The sequence below is a fragment of the Gymnoscopelus braueri genome (genome assembly GCF_963280865.1).
Source record: "Gymnoscopelus braueri genome assembly, chromosome: 19".
NCBI classification, from domain to species: Eukaryota; Metazoa; Chordata; class Actinopteri; order Myctophiformes; family Myctophidae; genus Gymnoscopelus; species Gymnoscopelus braueri.
This window is the reverse complement of record NC_137621.1, coordinates 30460388-30481270: the sequence shown is the minus strand read 5'-3', so window position 1 is coordinate 30481270 and position 20883 is coordinate 30460388. Positions and strand designations below refer to the sequence as shown.

Below are 20883 nucleotides of genomic sequence, written 5' to 3'. Positions count from 1 at the left end.
CTCACACAAACACACACACACTGGGACTAGAATAATTCCTTTAGGTGATGTTGAGTAAGTCAATTACATTGTTAGTGCCTACATACCTTGGCATGATGTGTTACTGAATCAAGGATCTCTAATCCACGTAGGAGCATGGAATATGTGAACCTAGGTGGAACACACAATCCTCTCTTTCAGTTAACATTATGAATAAAGCCCATAAATCTGAAGGAAAGTACATTTTGAAAATTTCGCTGGATTGCTCAACATGTCAAACACTTTGGTAGACTACCTTAGGAATCCATGACATTAAATCCCCTTAAAATTGCAGACTATTATTTAGAAGCTGTGATTCAATTCCCAACCACATATACGGTACATTGCATAATAACGCTTACCTCCAAATTGGCCACAGCAATTAGGGCACCTCCACCTCCTAATCTAAAATAATCCCATGAGTGTTGAAAAGGCTTCATAAACTCAAGGGTAATAACACATTAAGCACATTGACCCTATTTGGGCAAACAAATTGCAGATGTACAAGGGATGTGACTTGTTGTGAGTTTGAAGATGACCTATTTTCACTATTCGTCATACAACAGAGTATAGGGCTTAAGTGGTTAATCATATTGTAATCCTTACACACACACCCTTCTTCTGTCACATCTAATGTATGTATACTGTGGCTACGAGTTGACTTACTTCTTTTAATTTTCACTTTTAATGTATGTCTTAAACCCGTCCGTTATCTCAACAGGGCACATTTTTTTATGGGCATTTCAGTTAATTGTTTCTGCTTATCATAGTCTGTATAAAATAACAGAAACACTTAAGAAAACAAGCAGGCATATATATACATATAATTTTGGGGGTCCTTGACATGAAACAGTTTGAGAACCACTGATATATAGGTGTTTTCAAAAAACTGTTTGGATTTAGAAGAGATTTGTAGAATCGGAACCTCAGGCCTTAATGGGTTAACTCGTCGGTGCTCAACAGGTACAACTTGAACCAGAGAGAATAATACCTGGGTACTTAAGGTAGGGTAAGTGATATTTTTTGGTTAAAACAAAAAGTATTTTGTTAAAAGAGTTTTTTTTCAGTAACAGATGTCTCCCTGTCTCTCCAGCTCTTTAATAAACAAAAATACATTTTTCGGTAGGTGTCAAAATCTCAGCCAATCAGGAGAAAGTACCAATTTTTAAGCTTAATTTGTATAGTGTTCCAGTTCCAATATTGTCTGCTAATTTCTTAGTGTCATCACTTCCAATTCCACTTGTTTAATCTGTATCCTGATTGAGTTCTCTGTCCTGATTGGATAAAATTGGAAATGAAACGAAAATGCATTTTCTGTTTTATAAAGAGCTGGAGAGACAAGGAGACTCCTAATACTGAACAAACACTCTATAGCAATGAGTACTATCAGAATATAGAGCTATTTAGCACTTATTTTAACCAAAGCAAATCACTTACCCTACCTTTCAGGAGAGACTAAATAAAATAAATAAAATACTGGAGCACTCGAGGGGTTAACAATAATCAGGGTGGTTAGACAAGACAGGTAACAGCTACAAGGGCAAACAGGAAGCACAGGAACATAACTACAAAATAAGATACGCAAGAAACACCTGGGGAATGCACAGACTAACAGAACTCAGACCTAGACACAGAACATACAAAACACAGAGCTACAGAACTAAACAAGTGAACGTAAACCAGGCAAGCAAAACTAAAAACCTAAACCAAACAGGGAAATAAACGTCCAAGTTGACGAACATAGTCAAAGTCCAAAGGTCGAGGAGCGAGCCGTGACAGTATATAGGGGGTTAAGTGGTTAAATGGAATTTCAGGGACACATTAGACTGCTCACAAACAGAAATTATGTTGAAAACAGTGTCACTTTAACCAGAAAATGTTGACCTTTCCTCATTCAATTCCTCTGACCACGGAGGGTTAATGGATACAGACACAAGCTCGCACATAAACACACACACCCACACACAAAGAATTCTGCACAGAAATGGATCTAGTAGGCTATAGTTTAAGTCCTATAACAGTTTTTGAAACACGACAGTGGAACAGAAGTGTGTGGCGTGGGAGACAGGGCTTTGCTACAGATTGGGAAAGAGTGCCAGGTCTGAGATATCAGATCTCCAGATCCTTCCTGCCGGCCGGGCTCTGTGGCTTCCGTTCCCACTACATGGTCCTGCAGAGCCACCCTCATCTCCATGGTAAGCTAGAGATACAAACACACACACACACACACACACACACACACACACACACACACACACACACACACACACACACACACACACACACACACACACACACACACACACACACACACACACACACACACACACACACACACACACACACACACACACACACACAGACAACCCTCATATAGCACATTATCGCTTTTCCTCCATGGTCAATACCACTACACACACTCACACCATATTGCAGAGTACTACCATCCTCCATGGTTATTGCCACCACAGAAGGTAACACACACACACACACACACACACACACACACACACACACACACACACACACACACACACACACACACACACACACACACACACACACACACACACACACACGCGCGCGCGCGCGCACGCACACACGCACGCACACAAAGCCTCATACGCACGCGGCCGACCACCGGCAGCCGCCTTCCTCCACGCCTCTGCCGTCACAGGGCGACGGTTGTCATGGTAACAGACACAAACAGGACCCAACAGACACCCGGTGTTGCTCGCACTAGGGGCCCAGCCCCTTTCTCCCTCGCCCGGTTCTCTCCAACAAAGAACTACACTGTCACACAAAATGTGCACCAAATGGACCCTGACACCAAGGCACATGTCCAACTGACTGGTCTGAGCAGCAGTGCATCACTCCTACGATCACTTCACTCTGCAGCTCCACATACTACTGTGTCTGAAGACTACATGTGGGATCCTGGAGCTACTCTTTTCAAAATCTTTCAAATACATACAGTAGTATACAGGATCGTAATAGCCTGCTATACTGCCAAAAGCTGTGGTTCTCAAACGTTTTCATGTCAAGGACCCCCAAATTTATACATACGCGGAACCCCATTTGAGAAGATTTCGCGCCAGGGACCCCACCCCATAAGAGAAGATTTTTCAAGATGTTTGTTTTTTGTTTCAAAAATAAAATAGGGCTTGAGTGTTTAAACTGTTCCTCATTTTGCTGGGGACCCCCTGGAATCTCCTCAAGGACCTCTGCGGGTCCCCGGACCCCATTTTGAGAACCACTGGTCAAAAGTGCCATCATTTGTTTTGTTAGTGTAATATTCCTCAATCTTCATAACAGCTTCCCCCCAAGCGCTCATCAAGACCATCTGAGGAGCCATCAGCTGGGAGAAGCTGACAGTGTGAATTTTAGAATGGGACTTTTCATTCCTTAATGGTACTGCACATACAGTATATGTACAATACGTCTGCCCAGATAGATAATTTAAAGTAAGCAAGCAAATGGACTTGAAGCTGTGGTTTGGAGTGTTAAACTGTACTGGATTGTATTCAGCGCCAACTGGACAAGTGTCAAACTGTAGAAAAGAACATGGTTCCACTTTGAGGGACTTGGGAAGGAGGCAACCTCAGACAGCTGGAGCTAGTCATAGACAGTTTTTACATGGTGCATTTCTTTGTTTTTAGATAATCAGTCCGATAGCGGTAGTTTTGACAGCACAGTGCAGCTATCTCATTCTGAAAAGGCAAATACTTCAATTGCCATCTTGGTAGTACTCAGTAAAATCCTTAATCCTTAATCCTTAATTTATCCACTTGTAACTCAGAGAGTATGCAAATGTAACCAAATGGACCCTTTTGGTAAAAGAAATTACTTGCTGAATCAAATGAACACAGTGGCTATGTTGGATCAAACTATTAGCCACTCGGCTGGGCACAGGAAACTGTTTTTGACGCGTTCAATAAACAACAAAATGTCCAGACATTTCTGCTGTTGGGTGGTGTTTCCAGATGATGAATCACATGTATTTGTTATTCACACATATCATCACAATCTCTTTAGCGGATAGCAATATCAAAACACAGTCACACAAAATTCAGTGTAGTGTAATATGCAGCATGTATAGTAATAATGCAATATCATGCACATATTTTGTTGCATTTACCACTTGAACTCTAGCGTCCTTATTCTGGGCATGCCATAATAGGTGAACATTTGGCAAACATAGGCAAACATTAGGCAAAAATAGAAGATCTACAAGCTCACAACACGTGGTAACACGATGTGATGATGTGATGTGGGCTTGTGATTTGGTGTAGAGGGAGGAAAAAATAAGGGGGTCAAGGATAGACCCTGGGGGATGCCGGTCAACAAAGTACAAAGGGTTTTTAAGTGGTTAATTATGTGATAATAAGGCACATACACATTCCTGAAGTGATGGTTTGCAATGCACTTCTGCATAAGTATCACACATTTTCCTGTTCAGGATTAAGGTCGGAAAGTCTGATTGAATTGCCAACCAGGTTTTGCTGCATCAGCATGAAAAGGTTCACCCTCTGCCATGAAGCTGCAAAATGAGCCCCATAAAACGATTAATAGTGGAAAATTAGTGTGCAAAGTGTCTTCCAGCTATTATAACTCATAGAGAGCTGGAAGAGGATGGGGGCTTCAATTTGGTGTGATTTACCTTGTCTGCAGTGTGATTTGCTTGGGTCTTTATTGTTCTTTGAATTGCACCTCCTCTATTTGCATGGAAAATTATGCTCCTGTCTTGTTTAAGAGGAAATTGTTAAGGAGGCAATGGCCGTCAGGCCACAGTTATTGTTTCTTTACTTTGTGCTATCATGCGTGATCATTCTGGGCCAAAGTAGTAGGCTATTACTAGAGCTCTGTTGACCCTTTTGGTTGCATAGACTGTGAGATAGGAATTTGTATCACTTCTACCATACTTCCCTGGATCAGCTAAATGCCTCACATGTAAATGAAGATGTTATGGCAACAAATCACAAGGCCCAGGAACTCTTACGCTAGACTATTTGCTGTCCCCTTAAGAGATTATGAATGAGAGGATCGTGATAGCCTAAAGACCGTGATATTACCACAGCATGCAGACATGCAGTCTGTCTCTTCCCCCGGTTTTATGACAGGATATTTCTAAAGTTCCTGCAGTTAAACGGAAAATAACTGACTGTTCACTATATGACCGCTGGAGACCTGGGAAACTTATTTGATATCCTGACCTGAGTATCATAGAGAATGCTTTGAACTGATGCACAAAAAAAACATCAAGAATTCATCATAAAAGAAAGCAGGCTTGCAAATTCTAACGTGGTGTCGTGTAGCCATGTATCCATCCAGCACTGTACAATATATTCATTCTAGATAGATGTACTGTTTATGCATTCATATACAGTATTATTAACTGTTGGGAGGCTGTAGATGTATATGTATTGATAGACTATACGTACTTTACCACTTAAACTCCATTCGTTAACGAAGGGCCCCCAGGGGTCTATACTCTGTCCCCTCCTAACCCTTTCCCTCTACACCAAATGTCTTTGCCGAAAATAGCCGCACTACAAGTTTTAGAATGTTCAGAATGTTCGCCTATTATGACTTTCCCAGAAAACGGATGCTAGGGTTCATGTGGTTAAACTGATTTAGAGGCCAGGATCATCACAGATTACAAACTCCTTTATGTGAATCTGGGAACGACTAGTGCATGGACAGCTGAAATGTAGCCATATAGCGTAGGCTATGATTGTATTTGTTTGTCAATGTCTTGATCTATAAAACTATACTACATGGTTACTTCCTTGCCCAAATGTGAAACTGCAACGACAGCTCATTCTTGGACATTCCCCTTAAAGGCTATGTCTTAATTAAGGATTTCCAAAAGTTCACAATTCTTCATTCTTCATGGGAACTGTTTGGAATCTTGAGATTCAAGACGTACGTATGACTACGGAGGACAATCATGCCCTTTCAGTTAAATTGAATAAATGGTAGTAATAATTTATATATATTTGTAAGGAACTTGTCCAGCACATACATTCCTCAATACAATTTATATTCAGTTCCAAACAAACTTATACTGTGAGGTTTTCTTCATGATGGCAGCATCTTACAATAAATGCAAGGAATCTTTGTACATACCTACTGTATGTACCATAGGCCGTAAAAAAGAATGGACAAAGTGACGCCATTGGTTTCTGCAGACCCGTTTTGAAGCCTGTTTTTCACCTATTTCAAATCCGCCATCTTTCTACCCTACCTCTATCAATAAAAATTTGCATAACTGGGTGGGGCATGCATTTCCAACTTGCATCGTTCTCGTTCTAGTTTGGATAATGGGCGCACGCGCATTAATTTGAAGCAGGGAAGTAATGGGAAATGCTGTTTTACTGATTTATCAATTAAGCAGACTGATCAATTAGCACATTGTTAAGTAATTGATAGTGAATTTCTTTAGCTAGGAACTAGGTCACTAGGTAAGGTACAGTACATTGTGTACAGCAGTCAGCTTTAGTGACATCAAAACAACGACCTCCAACTGTTCTTGTATAAGTTTACATGTACTGTATCTAGTTTATCACCCTTTCATCACCATTTGTCCACGCCAGGGTCAAATGAAGCACGGTGTAGCATGAAATCCTGAATCGTGTCTTATGTGAAGTTTTTTCTTGAGAAATGGCAACACTGGGACTGACTGCAACCTCTATGAAATATTCCCCAGTGAATCTCACTGAACGTTTCAATTCAGATGCTCAAATATGTGGGGGAGGTGTGTGTGTGTGTGTGTGTGTGTATGTGTGTATGTGTGTGCGTGCGTGCGTGCGTGCGTGCGTGCGTGCGTGCGTGCGTGTGTGTGTGTGCGAGTGTTACTGTTTAGAATCTGGTCCTTATTTCTGTAATTGTCTATGCATGTTTTTTTAAGCAACTCCTCCACATTCACCTCCTCTCTGCATCCCTCCTCCATCTCTCTCTCTCTCTCATTCTCCATCCACCCTTCATGTTTCACTCCCCCGTTCCATGTACCCCTTCCCGACCGTTCCACCCTACCATCAATCCTCTGTCCCTACAGCACCTCCGTCTACCGCTCTTTCTATCTTCTTTATTACCTCCCACTCAATCTTTCTCTCCCACTGTACATCCTTGTCTCCCCCTTTGTTCTGTCTATCTGTCCCTCCCTCTCTCCATCCATCCCTGTTTTTCTCTCTCGCTCCATCCTGTCTTCTATATACAGGATCCGGATGATGATTCAGAGGGGCAGGCATCTGTTTTCAGTGTTCAGTCCGTCTCAGCAGATGTGTAATTGCTAATAAGGGTGGAGTAAGTGGAGAAAAGAGGCTTTGCCCCCGTAAGCTGCTGCCATAAGCATCTGTATGGCAGCCAGACGGCTTCCTTAAAAAACCACACAGAGAGGGGATCCATCAGTGGCTCCAGACCCCAGGAGGACGCCCCTGCACTGGGTTGGATAATGAGGCAGAGGTTTTCCCAACTGGGGCCTCATTTCTTTTTCCCCCCAATTCTTTTTATCTTCTTTTGTCTCTTTGTCTCCCAATTTAGCCATTCTATCAATTCCAAAGACCCCCTTGTTCTGAGCAGCCATCAGCTGGGTGAAGATGTAATGAATTTCCCCGCTGCATAGCCCCCCCCCCCCCCCCACACAGGGGGGGGGGGGGGGGGGGCTATTGCCACTGTTAGTAGCAGTTGCGACTAACAGTGCAGCGACAGAGACCGCACTCCCCACCTGACTTCACAGTTCATACACCTCAAACACGGGCGAAATGTGTTCGCTGGGACGCCCGGCCAAGCCAGATGAACTGTGGATGATTCAAAGCCCCAGTCTCCGCCGTGGTGGGCAGGAACTTTACCCCTGTGTCACCCCACCGAGCGCCCCACAAACTGAGGCCTCATTGGTACTAAAGGTTAAAAAGGGGGTTATTTACTCGGTTGTTTGGGAAACACCGAGGTAGAGCATCTTGATGCGTCATGCATCATGATGCTGTTGTGCAGTTATGCAGAGCAGTTTTAAAATGTGCGAGCAGATAAGCCTCCTGCTCGAGGACACCTGGCTGGCTCACGCATGTGAACATTCAGGTGCGGGTGGTCTCATTAACCGCTAGACCTCTGGAAACCCCCTATCGCACAGAATAAATTAACATTCCAATGTTAACTTCACCCATTTAAAAACACAATTACACTAAAATGCAATTACTATTCATGTGCGTCATATGTTTTGGAATTTAAAGTCATTGTAGTATGGAAAGTGGCTAATTCTGGACTGCAGGATTAAGGGCCAAAGCTCACGCAACTCTGCTTGGCCTTCAGGGCTATATTGGGCCAGGACTCCAGCCAACAGAGAGATATGTCTTCTTTATTTAAAAGGAGAGAGGGCAGTCCCCGTCATTTACAGACAGATTAGTAGGAAAGCTGAAAAAATGAAGACAGTAAGGGAGGCCCAGGGGGAAGGCTCCGGGGATGGGGGGGGGGGGGGGGGGGGGTAGTACAATTGGTTCCAGAGACAGGGGTCTGAACCACCACTTATGGATTCAATTTGAGAGAGACAGCGAGCAGAGGGGTCTTCTTTCGTTTACAGTTCAATGCTGAGCCTGGCTTTGCCTTAACATATTGGTGCAAGATGAGAGTGTGCGCGCACGTGCGTGTGTGTGCTGTGCGTGTGCGTGTGCGTGTGCGTGTGCGTGTGTGTGTGTGAGACCAACAGAGGTTAAGAAAGAGAGTCGGTGAGGCAGTGAAAGAGGAGAGAAAGAGAATGAGCGGGAAGAATGGAAAAAGAGAGGGAATGTGAAAGGAAGAATGAAAGACAGCGAGAGTGGGTAGAGTTTGCAAGAGTTTCTCTTGCAAACTCTACCCACTCGCTGTCCCACATAAGTAAGAAATGTCTGCATCATTTCCCTGTCTCCAACTCCTGCGCGCACGCATGCACGCACGCACACGCACACACACACACACACACACACACACACACACACACACACACACACACACACACACACACACACACACACACACACACACACACACACACACACACACACACACATACATAAACACGCGCGCGCACACACACACACACACACACACAGCACCTGGCCACATGGCGGTCTCTCCACAAATGCAGTTTGTGCCTGGAGAGATATGGAGATGGGCTGATTACAAGGGTGGAAATGAAAAATAACCCGTGGTTTGTGCGTCTCACTGATGAATGGACCGCACATCCTAAGTTCCTAACATCATCAAAGATGAGTTTGGCAGAAAGTACAAAAATAGTTTATTTCCTATATATGACAATTTTTCTCATACTGTTTTGAGATCTGCGAGCCATATTTTAAAACGGTTATTGCACTAAGTTGCACATAGTCCAAGAATCCAAGAGTATGACACACACGAGACAGACGCGCTTGATCCGAGTTCTGTCTGTACTGCCATTGAGAATTTCTCATTAAAATAATTTGAAGTCACATTGATCAGTGATTTTCTCCAGCTGTGAGATGAACTGATGAACTCTCACTGTTCAGAAACCTCCTCAGTTAACTTATGCATTTGCAGATGGAATCAAATGAACCCTTGAATATGGTTCCATTTGTTCACCCTCTGAGTGAAATAAACTCAGGTTTTTAGGGTGCACGGTTTGGAGCAGGCATGCAGGACGCAGAGTGTGTTTGAGGACACATCTGAGCCACATATTGTTCTTGTTTGCCTTAAGCTTTGTTGCTATTGGCAGCTCTCCCCTCCATCATTCAATCCCCCTGTCAGATCTCCACATCCTAAACAGGTGACAAGTTTGATTATTATCAAGCTACACTGCAATACGGCACATAGCTTTTGGAGCTGCTGTCATCGTTTTCCTGCATCCAGGATAATAAAAGAAGAAAAAACCCCTTCAGTATTCCCACAAACTTGTGTAAGAGGAAAATTTGAATACCAAATCTATAATATGTTTTTATGTCAGTGAAGCACTTTGTAAACTTGTTCTGGAAAAGTGCTATACAAATAGTTGATTATTATTATCATCGCACACACACACACACACACACACACACACACACACACACACACACACACACACACACACACACACACACACACACACACACACACACACACACACACACACACACACACATCCAAATACAATCCAAACTGATTATGCATGCCCAATAAACAAGGTGAAACATTCATACGTTCACCACCACAAGACAGCGTCAGTACAGTAACGGCCACACACTCACAGGGACAAATCAGCGCTGCATCCAAACTGTAACCACCAGTTGGAGACTCCGCCTAACAACCACATCTGGGAAGAACACAACATCAGAGCCATCAGACACAGGGGCACTAATGGAACGCAGCACAGCTTCTTGGCTGGCTGGACGTTACATTTCTGCACAACATCGCCACCCTCTGGTCTTCCTATGTAATGTTAGTGCCATCACTGCTTTGTCAATGCTGTCCTCTTGAGGCAAATTGGTGAATTAACTCTGTCCCTTAAAGAGAAAAAATAAGGCATCATAATTTTTGGTTGCCAAAAAATAAGCCATTTCCCCCTAAACATGTGCCAGCTAACTTATTTCAAGTTGTTCTGGATAGGCATGTGGTAATTAACAGTGATTCTTTTTTTTTATTAAGTCAAATAATGAGATGAACATGTATTTCGTGAATATTGTAAAACTTTAATATACAGTGCTTTGTATATCATTACTAAAAACACAGGTGGTAAAAATCAAATTGAAAACAAATAACTTACATTGTAGTAAAAAGCTTGAGATTCCTTTCCAATTTCATCATTTAGTGTGAACCCCATAGGAAAATAGCATAGAAAGTATGCAAACATAGAATTTCAGTCATATATATATATATATATTTCATATTCTTTAAGTAAATAAACCATTTTTTTCTCCTCTGCAAATTCCCTTAATATGTCCAGATGAAATGAGGAAGGTTTACAGCTAGGCTTATCGTGGCGTGACCATCAATTTCATCCGTAATTCTGTCAAACAGCATGAAAACCATTTCTGAACAATGTCCCCCCCCCCCCCCGACAATCTGGCAACACAAGAAAAGGAGTTCCAAATATAAATTATAACATAAAAATGAACAGACCCAAAAAAACATTTGTTTCTTTTGTTTTCTCTCGATTGGATGACTATTTTAAAGTTCTGACCTCGAAGCACGCTCATAAACACACACTTGCTCGCACACACAAGCACAAATGCGCGCGCACACACACACATACGCACACACACGCACACACACACACACGCACACACACGCACACACACAGTGCATAGACCCAGTATAATGTGAGGTTAAATGGGTAATAGGATAGCTGTTTCTATATGCTCTCTCTCCAACTCCCCATTGTAATAGTTTATAAAAACAAAAAACCTTCAGCCCGTTTGTTGCTATGGCGACAGAATGTGGCTTAAGGTTAATGGGGTCTTAAAAGTGATATGCTAATAGATATAGACCAGTCAGTGATATACGTTCCACAACTTGACACTGAGAAAACCATAGATGCACACTGGGCCTTCAGGGTACTTGTGACCCGCAAGTAACTGTTGCTAGCCATTGCCTTTGTCTTTCTGTATCATTACAGTCGTTAACATTCATTCTAATGATTCTACAGGCGAGAGAGAGAGAGGGGGGGGACATGGTAACATGGGTCAAGTTGTTCTATTGCACATAATCTCTGCTTTTATCTGTCACTTTGTTCTGGCTTTCAAATTCTCACAGTTACAAAAACAGGCAGCAAGGAGCAAAGAGAAAAGAAAAACGTAAATATATTTTTTATAAAAAGCTGCAAATAAATGAAGAGCAACGCTCCAAATAATTTTTGCAGTCGAAAACCATGTTGTAATAATAATAAACAACAATATGAATATTCACAAAAAAACAATTATAGATACACTGGCAGATGAATATAATAATAATAATAATAATAATAATAATAATAATAATTAAAATAAACAACGCTGTAAAATTGATTGTCATTTCAAGATGAAAAGCGCTGAAAACATTACATGCCTCAACAATGAGAAACAAAATGGAGAAGGGGATGTTTAAAAAAAAACAAAAAGTGACAAATGGGGCATTTCACAGAACGCAAGCCGAATGAACGGCACAGAATAATAGGAACCCATTTGGTGTGCATCATGCTTTCAAAGTGAGCTTTTGGCAGCCTTGTGAGTGGAAGGGATCCGACCAGCAGGCGACAGCTTGCAGAGCCTATGGGCCCGGCTGTGACTGAAGTGATCCTTCACATGGTGAGAAACTGTGACAACAGCCTGTCTTTATAAGTCTCACCACCAGGTTTCTGCTGTTATTTATTTGTTTCTGTCGCCAATTGCACCCTATTCACAATAACGGTCATATGTCGAAATGAGTGCAAATGAATGCATACTGTGGCTCATCGTGAGAAGGGTAGGTGGGTGGGTCGGGGTACTGTCAAACAATTCCCAACGTTGGCTGAGCAGGATGAGGCTCAAAAAGTGCAGAGAGCGGGGTTGCAGACTGCGGTGGGTATGCGAAGTCTGGATGGCGGCGCAGTGGCGTTGCTTTGACATCATAGAGCCCTGTGTGTATACGCGGTAACTCTTGAAAGCTTTTCAAGCACAGTAAAGAGAGAAAGGGAGCTTCTGGGAAGTGCGCACACACACACGCACGCACCCACACAAAACGTACCTACACAGTGCACACAGACACACACCTACACCCAGGTTCAACAGCACAGGTCTGTGAACAGGGTCAAGCTGGGCGAATCCCATTGTGCCATGAAAAAAGGACACAAAGCTGTCCACGAGAGACTCTCTCAACCCCCTCTGTGAGTACTTCTTCCATGTCCCTGCAGAGACAAGTGGAGTGTGGGCTGCTGCTCACGCAGCTTTAGCCTTGGGTATGCAGCAGAGGGATCCTCCTTTGGAGGAGATCATAGATGCAGGATTGCTGGCCCGTTTTGTAGAGTTCACCAGCTCCTCTTGCAGGTTCAAAGCAGCCACGCATCTGGAGCAGCAGACTCTGTCCCAAGTTCAGTCTCTCGGGCTCATAATCCCCATCACGCACTCCTTTCACTCCCGGAACGGGAAGGGACGTCTTACGCCTCAGTGCCAGTCCTCGTCGTCCTCGTCCTCCGACGACTCGTCGCTGGAGCTCTCACCCCTGGCGACCTGCCGCGTCCCGTTCTGCTGCCGCGCTGCCAACGCGGCCTCCGCCGCGGTCGCGGCGGCTTGAGCCACCGCCCGCTCCTCGGCCTCCTTCTGCCGCAGCGCTGCTGCTTTCTTCTCTTGCTCGGCGTGGCTCTTCATGTGGGCACTGCGGCTCTTCACTTTCAGGAAGATTCTGCATGAATGCAGAGGAGAGAAGGGGAGGGGGGGGGGGGGTTAAAGGTCAGAGCGGGCTCGCTACTCATTTAGTGGTTGGCTGGCTTTGGGCACCATGGCGGGAAACTAAGTGTTGGAGGCGGAGTTTGAAGTGTGAATGCAATTAACTTCCTGGAAGGGTAGAAGGGACAGAGGGGGCCCTGAGGAATGAGAACTGTTGACATTGGATACTTTTATCTGAGAAGCAATTACATCTACTCTGACCAAATAAGTCTCACTGTTGAATATTATATCATAAGTTGCTTTGGAATCTTGTGATATTTAATAAAAATGTGTGTGTGTGTACAGGTGCCTGGTGGCTCAGCCGGTTGGTGCACAGACCATATGCTCCTAGTGAGAGCTGGATTTGAACCTGGGTTCAAATCCAACCCCCGTCTTGTCTGGCATGCCTCTCCTCTCTCTCTCTCTCTCTCTCTCTCTCTCTCTCTCTGACCAATGGTTTCCTGTCTCTCTACACTGACCTGATCTGAAATAAATCATGAAATGCCCAAAGTAATTAAATAAGAGTTGTGAACACACTATGAGGAGTACATCAAGATAAGGAGGCGTGTGTTCATATCATGTACAGTCGCTGGGCAGAGTTGCATTGGCAGGGGGGCACGGAGTGCCATATCTGCTCTGTGTTTCAGTTGCTAGGAGACGGCTGGCAATAACAGGCCTGGCGTTGCCATGGGAGAGCTAGCTAGTTAATCAGAGCAAGTCAGGCAGGTATTATTGTGTCCGGCTCAAACACACACACATACACACCAAGAGACACTTGGCGCTATTTACTGACACCTTGTCCAAACGGTGGAAGAGTGTCACTAGTAATACCGGCTGCCCGCTAGGCCTGGGGGAAATGACCGCGACTCAATATCCCAATTATTTTCAACTTTTTTGATTACGAGTAATGAGCGATAAAAAGAAAGGAGTGAAAATAGAAGTTCTACAAGCTCATACAACGCGTCGCATCGTTGTGAGCTTGCAGATCGTCTATATTTGCTATTTTTGCACGCCACCAGTGTACATCAAAGTATAGACGAATCCACAGACGCGCTGCCTGTAGCTGCCTGTAGGCGGCCATTGCTGCGGTGTCTCGTCCGCGGAGCGTTGACACCGCAGCAATGGCTGCGCGCAGGGCAGCGCTCCGTGGATTCGTGTATAGCGCACCGAAGTCTGACATCACTGCCCCTAGAGGGCGCTATCCCCCTGGGTCACAGTGTTATTTTTTGTATTGGAATTCCCATAGGGGAATCTTAAGAACTGTGTTCCAGAAATAAACAAATCAACTGATGGTGAAAAAGAACGTATTTATCCAGAGTAAGAAAGAAAAACATTCTCCAAACACAGACGTTATCAAATGTAACTCAATATCGTAAACGGCACAGAGTCACACACCTGACAAAATGGCCGGGGTGGTTTGTTTATTTTTGTAACACAGTTCTTATATGATGCGATCTAAGATTTCCCTATTGGGATTCCAATACAAAAAATAACGCTGTGATCCAGGGGGAGTGGGAGTGACGTCGGTGACTTCGGTACTCTATAATACAGGGCTGTAGTTGTTAATCAGACTAATCGATTTAGTCGATTATACAAAATCAGTTGATTCATCTATTTTGAGATGGAGTCGTGGCCAAATACAAATCATTTTGGGTATGATGGTTTTAACCATCAAAAACATTTTGATCCAGGGCCCCCCCCCTAAAGATTTGAGTTAAAAATGTTGTTTAAAAAATATATATGTAGGTGTAGGTTATTCAAAGATTTGCACAAAGGTTCAAGATTTTGTTTTAACTAGCAGATATACAAGCTCGTATGAGCTTGTATATCTGCTATTTTTGCATGGCCAAAGTATAAAATAATGGTTATAGCTAAAATCTAAAATGGCAGAATGGGATTGAATGGGTTATGAACTTTAACTAAGGGAATATTATCCCCAAACAAATGCTGCAACTATCTATTATTTTCTTATTACTTTTTGAATTATTTTGAAAACTTTCGGCTATAACAACATGCGCAAAATAGGGATCGGTTATAAATTGATTATTTTGGGTAAATTATCGATTATTTTGTATTCTTGATTAAATCGATTAGTTCGATTAACTGATGCACTCCTGGAATATTATACCAAACACCTGCCAAACGCTGGTAGATATCAGCCATGGTTGGTAACTTGTCAACTCTACAAGTCACTATGACAACAAGGCATTATCCTGAGGTTGCTTGCTATTGCACTTCCGTACTGTACTCAATCATAAATTGTGGATAAAGGAGAAAAAGTCAATCGAGAGTTTTAGAATCCCACAACTGGTATGGTCAGTGGATTAAAAGTGAGTTTCCTCCATTGCATGCAATCCCAGCAATTAGCCACACTTAACGTGTCCTATTGCATTAGGAAGGTTAGTTTTGCATAAGTAAACTGAGTCCCCAAAGCAACAAGACGACAATGTTTATTCAGATCCACATTAGCCAGGACCCAGCTAACACACAAAGCCTTTTTTGTGCAGTGGAGCACTTTGGAAATCATGTCCAGACCTCTACGCATGCACTGTCAGCGAGACGCCTCTGCTCAATGTTTGCCGCGTGTGGTTGTGCCACTCCAACTCTTTGCATAGGAAAGTGACATTGATGAGCGGTGCTACTCTCCAAAAGTTGAACTATTCTCTACTTGAGGCACCCACGCTGGGAAGAGGAGCACATCTAGCTTGTCTTTACCATAGAAATGCATGGCAGGAAAGTGCTGGCAGCCCAAAAAACGTCATAAAGACAATAGCACGCATTGGCTGCTTGCCCACATGCTCTATAAGCACATCTCCTCACGTCTTGAATGCTACCCCACTCAAGTGAAAGGAACTCTGTCTGTGTCTCACACTATGTTCACAATGTATGGCATGCGATTCTACCCTGCACAGCAAAATCCTCAGTGTTGATTTAACTCAGTGTACAAATGTAACCAAATGGAACGTAGGACAAATGGATTAATGGACTAAGAAGTTCACTGTGCACTCACTCAGTGCAACTATATATCAAAATCTGCTGCTTAAAAGCACTGTTGCATGATTGCTGACTCAGTGCTAAAATGCACTGTTGCATGCGTGCTGCTTCAAAGCTCAAATGCACTGTTGCATGCTTGCTGACTCAGTGCTCAAATGCACTGTTGCATGCTTGCTGACTCAGTGCTCAAATGCACCGTTGCATGCTTGCTGCCTCTGTGCATGCTGTGATTGAATGCTGGATAGTATATCTGTATTTTTTCATCTTATGTTACCAAGTCTGCATCAATATCTTTGGACAAATATTTCCAAGACAAATCCCTGTACAGCTGTAGATAGGGAGGAAATGCAATATCACTGATTTATTCAACCCTCCCTAATGCACAAATTGCACAATGTAAACAAGTTATGCATTGCAATTTTCTGGTGCTATGTCATAATATATGGTGGGATATCATTAAGATCCTACAATTTGGAGGCAAATAAACCACAAATTGATACTGATCTCTTGAACATTGCAGCTATTGAGTAAGACTTTTCTTGGAAAAGAAAGTTGCCAACTGATAAACAGTCACATTTCAGATTTAATAAAGTCATACTCATTTTGTTTGAGTACATATCCAAAGACAATATCCAGTTTGGATGCCTTTATAGTCGTCCATGGCTGTATTTTTTCCACACATAATGTATTAATCCACACATAATGTATTAATAATGTTTAATTATCAATAATTTCAGGAGAGAGACTCATGTTTTGTGTAACTTAATTATGTTAAGTAGAACTTGGAGTGAGTATTTAAACTCAGTGTAATTTTTTTGTCACTCTTGTGTTAAAATAACACAGGATTTTGCATGGCGTGTGATTCAAACACTGACCTGCCACATTTCTTGCAGGGGAACTCTCCCTCTTGGTTGGCAGGGGCTTTACTGGCCGCAGGTGGGCCGGGCTTGCGTGGTTTGGGTATGGAGCTGGGAGGTGGGGGTTGTGGAGGTTGAGGAGGTTGGATGACCCGGGAAAGAGGCTGGTCCCTCCCTACATCCTCTTGGCCTTTCCGAACCAGCAGCGCTGCAGCCTGCACACATAGAGTGAAACTTAATTTAAATTGGATCGTGTATAACACACGAGTGTCAATCATACAAAGCGTCGCAAATAAATGCAGTTGCGCAACAGTTGCATCGTGTAAAGGTTATTTTACAATACATACATTTTTGATAATGAAAGTGCTTGCAATTGCAAGAGCAAGTGATTGCCATATATACACACTGAGTCCAGCTAAAATTCCAAAACTAACATGAACCCTATTAAAATCTAATGCCAATACTGCTTATGGTTAGACTGACAAAACAATCAAATCACAATGTCAGCTGAAATGGGGCACAGCTGACGAGCCAAATCAACTAAGAAGCTGAGCACTTTTGTCAACAGCTTATTATGGACGCTAATCGAGTTCAAGCGCAATCAGAAAAATGGGATAAAGGTTTCTTGACGAGTCATTGTTTGCTGACAGACATGTTGAGGTTACACAATCCAGGGTGGACAGCAGCCAAAAAACAACTAATAATAGCGACCAGTAGAGGGCAGCAAACCTATGACCTCTCTGACATTCTTGTTGAGTCAGACAGGGGTTCAGCATGGCAGAGAAGTCAGGCCTAAAGCAGGCTAGTTTTTACTAGACAATAGGTGGGTTTGTTCCCGAAATGAAGCATCATCCATGGCATATACCATTATGAAAGCATAGAGAGGATCTGATTAAAAAGTATAAGGGGATCCCGTAAAGTGATGGCACTCCCCTTAGCAGAGATAGTGAATGATGAATGTAAGGAATATACAGAATTATGCTAAAGAACTTCACACACACTTTTATATCATGTCCCTTGCGATAAGCATCGTGTTGAATGAAACGTTAATGTGTGTCTTAGCCGATATTTTTACCACATTTATGGTGTGACACATTTATTTAATATTCTATCAAATCCATTCATCATGGATTGTGAGTGCTCTCCCACTCACATTCTCAGTGGCCTGCAGGTTCTGTGTCACTCTGTTGGGACCGACTTCCGGCTTCCTGTCAGCTGACCCCTCCCACTTCCTGCTGTCCTCCTCCACCCGCCGACAGTCTAGTCTCTGAGAACCCTGTTGGGCCAAGGAAGCACAGTGGAATTAGCAGATTGCCTAGAATATACCCACAAATTAAAAAGGCAACCTGCAGATTCATCTCTGTGATTGACTTTTTAAAAGGATCCCTGGCTAATATGCCTTATATGCCTTAATACACTGTTTCCCAATTTATATGGGTTGCGAGTAAATACCTATTTATTTCTTGTTTCCTACATTTTGTTTTTAATTGTTATTATTTCAAGAGATTAAAAAACAAAAAATCACCCAAAATGTAACATTTAAGTAAGTAAAGTAAAAAGAAATTCTAACGTTTTTTTTTAAAGAATTCCATAAAAAATTAAATGTATCCATTTATTAGAGGGAAAGAAGTAGTGAAAAGTGAGCCTTGAGGGTCCGAGCTAAAAAGTTTAGGAACCACTGCCTTAATACATTATAATTGCCCTTTATAACTTTTTTTTTCTTTTTCAATAGTTCATCTTTTACTTAAGGGGAACAACGGTCATCGCAAGTTGATGATGTAATTTGTCCATGTGTGGTCCAGCCCTATGGAATGTATGGAATGCATGTGCTAATAAAAATAAAAATTTTACATACAGTATGTAAAATGTATTTAAAATATTGTTTTGATGTTCATATTAACCTCAGGAAGTATTAAGCTGTTTTTAGTTATGTTTAGGTTAAGTACGATTGTTTACTGCTGGGCCACACTTGGACAAATTACATCATCAACTTGTGACGGGCGTTGTCCCCCCTTTTAAATAAATCGAATATTTAAGATGTTTTTAATTATTTTTGTTATAGAGGGCAATTATATTGTATTAAGGCATATAAGGCTTATTAGCCTGGGTTCCCTTAAGTAATGGACTGAATATTAAATTACTTTAAGTAATGGACTGAATATTAAATTATCACCAGGGTGAATGACCTCTCAATCTCAATTCCAACCTTGCAGTCATTTCTGGTCTTACACACATATATATGTGTGTAAGTATATAGTCTTACTCTCACATTTAAATTGAAGCTGATAAATAAGCTTTGTGGAGAGCTCTCTCCTGATTGGATAATATTGGATGGATTAAAGAAAAATTAAACCTCCGATAAGTCCTAATGTGCGATTTGTGAAACTGTATGAAAAGGAGCCCCTCCCCCACACTAGCGCTGATTCCTAAACAATTAACACAATATGTAACATTATGATGCTTTAGTAATATTGTTCCTGCTGTTCTACATACTGCCAACCAGGTGAAGAAATCACAGACAGAGGCTTTAAACTTGACTTTTATACAAAAGCATGAAATATCCGAGACTTTTAAGATTGAATGGAAAATGCTTCTGAACAAATTGCTAGTAGTCGATCTACAAGCTCTCAATGCGTCGCAGACGCATTGAGAGCTTGTAGATCGGCTGTTTTAGCTGCGCAACATGCTTCCATAAAAGACATGCTGGCTTCTATGGATTCCAAATGACTGAAATCAGTCGTGGCGACTGAAAACTTTTAATCCAGTGGTTCATGTCAAGGACCCCCAAAATTATGTTCTTTTTGGCTGCGGACCCCCTGTCTCAAAAAACATTTTTGTGCCCGGATTTTTCAAAAATAGCAGATCTACAAGCTCATAGTGCGGCACTCGGTGCTGCGCTATGAGCTTGTAGATCTGCTATTTTTGAATAGCCAAAGTATAAAATATGGTTAAAGTGGTTAAAATGAGTTTTGCTGGGGACCCCCTGGTAGTGGGGTTCCCCGGACCCCACTTTGAGAACCAATGCTTTAATCCAAGGGCATGCCATTGGTCGAAGTTGACTGACCTTGTGGTCCAGGTCCTCTTCGGCCGTCCTGGACTCGGGGACCTCAGCCTCGCCGTACTGCAACGTGCCGCTACGGCCGATCTTCACATGCTTCTTATAGGTGTAGTAAAACTCAACACACTGAGACACCGTCTTAGTGCTCACCTGTGAACAAACAACTATTACTATTCAGTTCAAAAGAACAACTCTCATTAATTATATTGTGTGTATAATAATTACACACACGCAAAAACACATTCACTGACACAAATGCCAGGGAGTGGATTTTTGTTTGCACATTCACAAAGATTAAAGGGATAGTTCACCCCCAAAAAGACTTTTTTTTTCTTTTTTTCTATTGATTACTCACCCCAGGGAGCCGAATTCATGTTTGTTTGTTTTTTGTCACATTCCTAAGCCAATAATTTGATGACCGATGGAGTCAAAGAGTCTCCATTGAGTATCCTACCAGAGACTCCGCCGGTCATCAAATTATTGGCTTAGGAATGCGACAAAAACTAAAAACTCTCAATGAATTCAAGGCTTCATGGGGTGTGTAATTGATAGAAAATAAGGATTTTTTTGGGGTGAACTATCCCTTTAAGTAGTATTT

The 20883-nt window shown here is 42.4% G+C and overlaps 1 protein-coding gene across 3 annotated transcripts in view; it reads right to left on the bottom strand.

The window, feature by feature from the left end:
• Positions 1-10667: 10667 nt before the first annotated feature.
• Positions 10668-20883, bottom strand: part of mideasb (mitotic deacetylase associated SANT domain protein b) — a 31229-nt gene continuing 21013 nt past the window's right edge. For all 3 annotated transcript variants that reach the window (XM_080413745.1, XM_080413747.1, XM_080413746.1), the window contains exons 10-13: positions 20292-20435; positions 18381-18503; positions 17246-17442; positions 10668-13353 (exon numbers count right to left, since the gene is read on the bottom strand). In XM_080413745.1, the coding sequence (XP_080269871.1) occupies positions 13116-13353; positions 17246-17442; positions 18381-18503; positions 20292-20435 (702 nt within the window). In that variant the 3' untranslated portion in view covers positions 10668-13115. The remainder of the gene's footprint in view (positions 13354-17245; positions 17443-18380; positions 18504-20291; positions 20436-20883) is intronic.